Genomic DNA, 8682 nt, shown 5'->3' on the forward strand with positions numbered 1-8682 from the left:
CAAGGACTTGGGCCATCCTCCACTGCACTCCCGGGCCATAGCAGAGAGCTGGACTGGAAGAGAAGTGACCGGAACAGAATCCGGCGTCCCCAAAAAAAAACCGGGACTAGAACCCGGTGTGCCAGCGCCACAGGCGGAGGATTAGCCTGTTGAGCCACGGCGCCGGCCAGAATTTTAAAGCCCTAAGACGTGAAACGCCATATACCTCCCATCACACAGCATTTGATTTGGCCTAGACAGACGGAAAAACATTTTTTTCTAGTTCTTATTCTGTACTCTTCAAACCTGGACAGCCTTCATCCTAAGCTTTTCACTCCACTTTCTGTATCCCCCTGGCTCTCGATACCAGGCATGAGCACTTCATCCCGAGCCCCAGGGCTCCAGTGTACACGGGAGACAGGTCGTTTCTAAAGGCCAGGGCTCAGACCTGTGCTGGTCCTCCTGACTCTGGCGAGTAACATGAGGATGGCGAGCATCGCGGATTTCCTCTGGCGCGTCTGAGTACTGTTCCTTAAGTTCGCGGATGACAGAGCTGCTCAGTGCCCGCCTCTTGGCTCGTTCCAGCCGCTTTCTCTCCCGCTCGGCCTCTGTTTCGTCTGCGTGACAGAAAGCAGGAAGGGTTACTGTAGAACAGAGAGGAGGACAGACCACGGCTCGTGCCACGCAGGCAGCAGCAACCCATACCGTAGTGCACTGGGACCAGGCGCGGTGGGACGTATTTCTTAGACGCTCCTTTTGCAGATTTCTTCTCTGACGACTGCCCATCCTCCGCTTCATCTTCCTCTTCATCCTCAGAGCTCAACTACAAGAGGAACGTGACTACAAACCTCAGAAGCATTAGGCAAACAAGTGAGAGGAGAACCCGAAGCTGGAGTACCCTAGGAGGGGAGTATCTGAACAAAACAGAGAAGAGGGCAGTGCACACCCAACACTCGAAGGCGCGAGCTGGAAAATGCAATAGCAGAGAACCCCAGGAGACCCCAGAGCACCACAGGCTCACGCAGGAACAGATCCCTCACGAACGCCAGGAGGATGCTACCCCTTACCTTGCTCATCATACTGCTGGGATGAGGCTTAAAACGAAGTGGGTCATTCTCACCTAAAGTAAAAAATGCAAGAGATGCCGCATGGTTTGGAATTTTATGCTGGCCCCCACAAATTGATGATGGTCTCCCACTTACTGAGGCTGCCTGTCACTGCAGTCCTGACCAGTTTGTCAATTTGATACTTCAGTTTTTGGTCCAAAGGACGAAGCTTTTCCAAAACCTACAACATGGCAGTTAAACAGGATTACATGCCCTTCCCACATCAAGTACATACCAGCACTCATATAATAAATAAGCTGCCAAATAAGGCACCTAAATATGTACAAAGTTGGCGAAATGGAGAGAAAAACTATTTTTCCATTTGAGTTCTTTACTTAGATATGACGACACCTACTTAAACACGAGCTACTGCGTCGTGGCCTCAGGGTTCAGGATTTAGGAACCTAGAACTGCTCGAAGCCAAACGCTCCATACCGTGCGAATCTCCACCAGTCTCAGAACCGCAGCGTGCCCCTGCAGAGACCCTCCCGACGCCTTGTCCAGGAGGAGGTGGCTCAGATCCATGAGGTACATGAGCAGCAGCTGGTCTTTCACTTCTAGGAAGCTGAGTCCCTAAGTTGAATAAAATGGTAAGAGACACAGACTCAGTTTACCTAAAGAATCAGGACAGACAGGGGCAAACAGGAGTGTTTTTGCAAGCTCAGCTTCTTCCTAACCAGCTTCTATAGTGTATCTAGAGTTCAGAAGTCCCTCCTCCCTCCCTATTTACAGTCTTGCTTTCCCAAGGTTTCGGTCGCCCACAGTCAGTTGCAGTCCAAAAAGATTAAATGGGAAATTCATTTAATTAATAAATACTGCAAGTTTTAAACGGCACACGGTTCTGAGCAGCACAACACCTCGCACTGTCCTACTCCATCCCCTCTGCAAGTGAACTGTGACCCGCACTGTGCCCGCGACCTGGTTATCAGAGTTCCTGTCGCGGTCTCGTGAAAGGACCATGTGACGACGCAGCAGGATAGACATGAAAGAAACGCAGGGTTGATAAGGGTCAGTTCTGCAAGGTTTCATGCGCCCACTGAGAGTCCGCCCAAGACATGAGGGGACTACAGTAGTCCCAAGAAGTAGCTAGACCTAAGATGAGCAACAGAGAAAACCCAGTCTAACACTAGGGAAGCAAACCTCCGAATTACTGAGACACTAAACACAGGAAAATCAGCACAGTCAGACGACCGCAGGGTTGCTCAATCTCAGGGCCGCAGACCTGTGGGGCTAGAGAATTCTCCTGGCGGGGGCTGTCGTGGGGATTAAGAGGTTCTCAGCAGCAAACCTGGCGTCAAGCCACTAAGTGCCCTCCCAAGCTGAACAAGAAGTCTCCACACGCTCCCAAACCTTCATTTAATTTGATCAAAGTAACACTGGTTTTATTTCTATATGATGGAATTACATGCTACAGATTAAAAAAGCATTGATTTACCTAAGCTGACATGGAATTGAAACTTTGTCGGCTGGCGCCATGGCTCAACAGGCTAATCCTCCGCCTTGTGGCGCCGGCACACTGGGTTCTAGTCCCAGTCGGGGCGCCGGATTCTGTCCCGGTTGCCCCTCTTCCAGGCCAGCTCTCTGCTGTGGCCCAGGAGTGCAGTGGAGGATGGCCCAAGTGCTTGGGCCCTGCACCCCATGGGAGACCAGGAGAAGCACCTGGCTCCTGGCTTCCGATCAGCGCGGTGTGCCGGCCACAGCGCGCCAGCCGCGGCGGCCATTGGAGGGTGAACCAACGGCAAAGGAAGACCTTTCTCTCTGTCTCTCTCACTGTCCAACTCTGCCTGTCAAAAAAAATAAAATTAAATTAAAAAAAATAAAAATAAAAAGAAACTATGTCAGCACAAGTCATTGCAAGGGTATATAACATAGTTCCAACTGTATAGTATGACACAAGTTTTATATGCACAGAAAAATATCTGCTATACAATTAACTGCTATCTTTGAGGAGTAAGATGAGGAAATGGAAGAAATTGAGTGCTTTTATGGAGAAATGTACTTCCAACAAGTACATATTATTCTTATAATGAAACATAAACCTCAAAAAACTGTCAGTAGTTCTCTTACAGTGGTGATTATCATGATTTTTCATTTTCTTCCTCGTGCTTTTACTTACCTTCTAAACTTTCTAAAATTAAAAACGCAATGTATTTATAGGTAGAAAAATCAACCAAATGCTACAGGTTTTTTTTTTTTTTTTTTTTTTTAAGAAAGTTACATAAGTGGCCATGACTTTAGATGTAAAATAAGACAAATAAGGCTTTTGACTACATACAATGAAACCAACAAATTCCCCAGCCCTGGGAAAACCTGTTTCAGACAGGATAAATACTAAGGCAAATATTACACAAAATAATAGAGCTGAGACTCAAACTCAGACTGACTTCCACACCTAACCCCTAGTATCCTCACACCGACAGGCTAAGCCCTAGAGATCAGCACAAGTATGTGGTGTAGGAGGACGAGCGAAGGGTTTAAAGACACACGAGTGTACGTTTGGAGTTGAAGTTCTAAATCAGGCATACAGTAGCAAATACTGGGTAAGTCTCTAAACCTTGTGACCTCAGTCTCTTCAGCTGTACAAATGTGCAATATTTCATCCATGCCCCCAAAGAATAATTTGGAGGCTCAAGTAAGAACACTTCAAAGTTACTTTGTAATCTGAAAAGCACCCAGTAAAAAAGTCTTTGGTCATAAAAGAAAGTACCTATCCAACAGATAAACAAATAGATAGTGACCTAAGAAGCATGCCGGCAGCCCATATATCTCAAAAAAGCAATGAAATGGAGCAAAGCATGATCCCTGGGACAGAGATACATCAGAGTCTGAGAAGTATGCTCTTCTGACATGCTAGGGCACTGCCAAGGTCAAACTGGGTTACAGGTATGAGAGAAAAAGATGTAAAAATCAGAAGAGATGAAAGCAGGTCATAAGAACAAAAGTATATGATGACAGGGGCCAGTGCTGTGGGGCAGTGGGTTAAGCTACCACCCGCAATGCCAGCAACCTTTATGAGTGCCAGTTCAAGTCCCAGCTGCTCCACCTCCAATCCAGCTCTCTGCTAGTGCACCTGGGAAAGCGGAGGATAATTGCCCAAGTACCTGGGCTCCTGCCACCCATATGGGAGACCAGGTTGGCATTCTAGGCTCCTGGTTTCGACCTGGTCCAGCCCTGATCATTGTAGCCATTTGGGGAATGAACCAGTGGATGGAAGATCTCCTTCTCACTCTTCCTCCCTCCCCTTCCCCTGCATCTTTCAATCAATGGCTTCTAAGCATTATGTCATAATAGGCAGCATTTTTTCTTTTTTTTAATACTTAGCAGAGGCAGAAAGAGAGGTGTTCCTTTTCTGTTGGTTCACCCCCCAATGGCTGCTGCGGCCAGCGTACCACGCTGATCCGAAGCCAGGAGCCAGGTGCTTCCTCCTGGTCTCCCACGTGGGTGCAGGGCCCAAGCACTTGGGCCATCCTCCACTGCACTCCCAGGCCACAGCAGAAAGCTGGACAGGAAGAGGAGCGACCAGGACAGAATCTGGCGCCCTGACCGGGACTAGAACCCGGGGTGCTGGCACCATAGGCGGAGGATTAGCCTATTGAGCCACAGTGCCGGCCAGCATTTTCTCTTAACATATAAAATAAGTATTTAGATAAAGCACAACAACTCTTCCGTCGGCCTACCAGGCTCTTCGCAGAAGAGCGTTACTTCCCACTCCTCCCACAGTTCTCTCCTCCTGCCTCTCGTACTGCTACACCTGTTCCTACTGCTTTGCTCTGTCCTCCTCACTAGACCCCAGCACAGCAACTGGACCTTAAGTCATCTCTGGAGCTCACAGACAACACAGTGAGTCTGCGCTGGAAGAACTACCGAGAACATCACGTCAGGGCTGCACCCTTCTGGCACGCCTTACCTTCTCTGTAGGATAGGCTCCGGCTTTAACTTTCTTGGTCAGTGCTTGCACCTGTGCAGTGACAGCCATCACCTGAAATCAGCCCAAAGAAAACAGCTGGTCTACGTCAACTCACGTCTGAGAAGGGCGAAGGGCAAACACTACACAATGCCACCGAAAAATGACCTCAAACACTGTCTACAGTAAGGGACTAGCATCTTCTCAGTTCTGGGCAGGTGGGGAGAGACGTTTCCAACAGCTCTTCAAAAGACAGCCGGCTGGTGCTGTGGTGTAGTAGGCTAAGCCTTTGCTTGTGGCACTGGCATCCCATACGGGCACCAGTTTGAGTCCTGGCTGCTCCACTTCCAATCCAATGCCCTACTAACGGCCTGGGAAAGCAGTGGAAGATGGCCCAAGTGTTTGGGCCCCTGCATCCATAGGGGAGACCCATAGGAAGCTCCTGGATTCGAATCGGCCCAGCTGTTATAGACATATGGGAAGTGAACCAGTGGATGGAAAACGTGTCTTCCACTCTCTAATAAATAAACAACTCTTTAAAAATGAATAAATTTACGGGGGAAAAAAATCTCCATTTCTTTTTAAAACTACAGAAACTACCTTTACCAAACCAAGGGGAGGAGATAGGGACTGGAGCAGTGGTGGCAGGGGCACCGTCACTTTATCTGGACTGACAACTTACAATGCATAGACAATACAGATGTGTATTAGTTGGGCACCCAAAAAGCAAATCATGCCGCCTTTCCCAGCATCGGCTCCCTATGCTGTAGGAATAAAGGAAACCGACTCAGGTGACTTCTTTTTGGAGTTCTCAGTATTCCTTCGGGTACAGAAAACAATCACTTTGAATTTTGGCCTGAGAGCGTTTTCATCAAATCATTTAACTCTACTGGCATTCGGGAGCATTCAAAACCTGCCCTCAAAACACCGGCAAAGACGGAGGGTCAGGCACGGCCAGCCACAGCCAGCGCGTGAGTACCTCATTCCGAAGGGCAGACGCCACTCACCTGCTCCTGCAGGCTCTTCAGGAGGGTCACGGCGGCCGGCAGGTCCGCCTCCAACACCCCCTACGCAAGGCAGAGAAGTACACAGCGTTAGAGGGCAGCACGTCTCGGTGAGAACCGCCTTCCCCTTCGGACACCCAGACTCGGCCTTCTCACTCCGGTAACCCAGTCAGCCCTCAGGTTACCCGACAGGAGCCGAAGGCACCCCAGGCCCCGGGGCAGCGGGGCTCCTTTTGACCTAGTGTGCCAAGGAGGCCACCCCCTGAAGCAAATCACCCCCTTCCCTGGTGCCAATAAACTGCCTCGACCCGGGGAGGTGAAAGGAAACGTCCACGAACGCTCTACGCAGAGAAACCCGCACTGCACTCACCGGCGCCGCCATCTTCGCAAAGCCCGCCCCTTCCGGAAACACACTTCCTGAGCGCCAATGTCGTCACGCTGGGCTTGAGAGAGACTACCGCGGCTTGTAAATATAAGCCAATCGGAATACGGGCCGCCTCACTTCCGCCCCGAACAGGATGAACAAGAGGAGGAGCCTGTTCCGGCCAATGGAAAAGAGGAACTGGACAAATCCGTCAGATTCACTGAAGATAGAATGACGTGAGACGTTCTTGGAGAGAAGTATGTGATTGGTAAGTTGGAGAGAATGATTAGCGCTAAACCAATAAAAGCTGAGGAAATGAGTGATTGAAAGGTCGAAGGGCCCAATGGACAATAGGAGTTAGCCGAGCGAATTGAGAGCTTATTGGCTACGGGATGCCGCAGTCTTTCTCACGGCGCTTTCCGCGTAGTGCCGGAACCGGCCGCTAGGTGGCGTCCTCGGCCTCGCTCCGGGATGGCCACGTTGCGAGGCAGTCATGGCCGCCTGCTTCTCCAATGTGGCCTCCCGCGCGGTAACTCACGGACCAAGATCTGTGACAGTACTGCTGGTGCGAACAAGTCACTCGGCCTCTGAGTCTTTTTCCATCCGTAGATGAGAAAGTTGGGCCAAAGCAGCTCAGGGCCGGGGTTGGGGAACCGACTGACCTCGCGGTGCGCGAAGGGTGCAGACATGGCTGGGACGCCGCCGCCTCCTCGCAGTTTGGGAACAGGAGCGGGCAGGGGAGGACGCGCCCCTGGCCACACAGGTGCAGAGGCAGGCGGAGCGCAGTCCACCTTCTCTCAGGACCCAGCCCCGTCAGCTCGCGCGGGCTTCTCAAGGCTGGTGCGGTGTAGTCGATGGGTGTTAACTGTTCGATCGTTTGCATTAGGAAATAAAGCTCGTTAGGAGCCTGCGACGGGCTTGAATTTTTCCTGCAGCCGCAGAGCCGCCCTAGGGCTGCTGATTGGATCTCTTGACTGGGAGCTGCCTTCTGGGATCCGGGAAAAACCCCGTGGCTGGGCAGCCAGGGCGGGAAATGCTGGTTTCTAAGAATTAGGGTCCCGGCCTCGGCCCCCAGGATGCCTCACTTCGCCGAAGCCTCTGCTCTGTGTCATGAGGTTTCTCTGCATTTTCAGCCCTGGCCAGTTAGACACAGACTTCTTTCCTTGGAACTTGAAATTTAGTTTGTTCCTGTGCATTAGGATATCAATGAGGAAACAAATCACACTGCCTTGTTTTATTTCTGATTATTAAAGTACTTGTCAGCCATTCCTTTTGTTAACAAGAAAATCTTGGCGTCAACTGTACAATAAATCTTTGCAGATGTCTTCTGGATTCAACCAACGTGCGCTGGCCAAGAACAAAGGAGCATTACATTTATTGTCTTCTCTTTCTTTCAACAGTTCCGTAAACTGGCCATCATTCGTAACATCTGCAAGTAGATGTTGAGCTCATTTTTTACAGTTTTATTGAGATGTAATTCACATACTAAACAATTCATCATTTAAAGGATACAGTTCAGTGGTTCCTGGTGTCTTCACAGAGCTGTTCAGATATCACCATAATCTTTTTTTGGGGGGAGGGGACTATTTATTTATTTGAAAGGCAGAGTTATACAGAGAGAAGGCAAGACAGAGCGAAAACTAGAGCTAGAGCGAGAGGGAGAGGAGAGAAAGATATTCCATCTGCTGGTTGCCTCGTAATCAATCTTAGAACATTCTTACCACTCCAAGGGAATACAGTACCCATTTGTAGTCACTCCCTCTCCTCTTTTTTTTTTTTTTTTTTTTGACAGGCAGAGTGGACAGTGAGAGAGAGAGACAGAGAGAAAGGTCTTCCTATGCCGTTGGTTCACCCTCCAATGGCCGCTGCGGCTGGCGCGCTGTGGCCGGCACACCGCGCTGATCCGATGGCAGGAGCCAGGTGCTTCTCCTGGTCTCCCACGCGGGTGCAGGGCCCAAGCACTTGGGCCATCCTCCACTGCACTCCCAGGCCACAGCAGAGAGCTGGCCTGGAAGAGGGGCAACCGGGACAGAATCCAGCACCCTGACCGGGACTCGAACCCGGTGTGCCGGCGCCGCAAAGCGGAGGATTAGCCTATTGAGCTGCGGCGCCGGCCCCTCTGCTCTTTTCACAACACACCTCCAATCCTACTGTATGTGCTTGTAGAGTTGTCTATTCTGATGTTTCGTTAATATGGAATCAGGCTATATATTGCTGGATGCGACTGGTTGCTTTCACTTAGCACAATACGTTCAGGGGACACCCATATTGTAGCCTGTATCAGCATTTCTTTTTGTTGCCGACTACTATTTCATTTTGTGACTG

General features: G+C 50.1%; 1 protein-coding gene across 3 annotated transcripts in view; it reads right to left on the reverse strand.

The window, feature by feature from the left end:
* The window catches only part of NGDN (neuroguidin), a 61755-nt gene extending 55351 nt beyond the window's left edge, over window positions 1-6404 (reverse strand). The window contains exons 1-8 of one of the 3 annotated variants that reach the window (XR_009867295.1): window positions 6364-6404; window positions 5997-6056; window positions 4993-5064; window positions 1521-1658; window positions 1182-1266; window positions 1047-1099; window positions 685-802; window positions 428-596 (exon numbers count right to left, since the gene is read on the reverse strand). Coding sequence is in view for 1 of the 3 variants with exons in the window: in XM_062205419.1 (XP_062061403.1) it covers window positions 428-596; window positions 685-802; window positions 1047-1099; window positions 1182-1266; window positions 1521-1658; window positions 4993-5064; window positions 5997-6056; window positions 6364-6375 (707 nt within the window). In the remaining 2 variants the exon portion in view is untranslated. Of the gene's footprint in view, window positions 1-427; window positions 597-684; window positions 803-1046; window positions 1100-1181; window positions 1267-1520; window positions 1659-2520; window positions 2625-4992; window positions 5065-5996; window positions 6057-6363 lie in introns of those variants that run through there. The other 2 variants (XM_062205419.1, XR_009867296.1) reach the window with 2 other exon arrangements.
* Between the last annotated feature and the right edge of the window lie 2278 nt (window positions 6405-8682).

Source organism: Lepus europaeus, chromosome 11 (genome assembly GCF_033115175.1).
Source record: "Lepus europaeus isolate LE1 chromosome 11, mLepTim1.pri, whole genome shotgun sequence".
Lineage (NCBI taxonomy): Eukaryota > Metazoa > Chordata > Mammalia > Lagomorpha > Leporidae > Lepus > Lepus europaeus.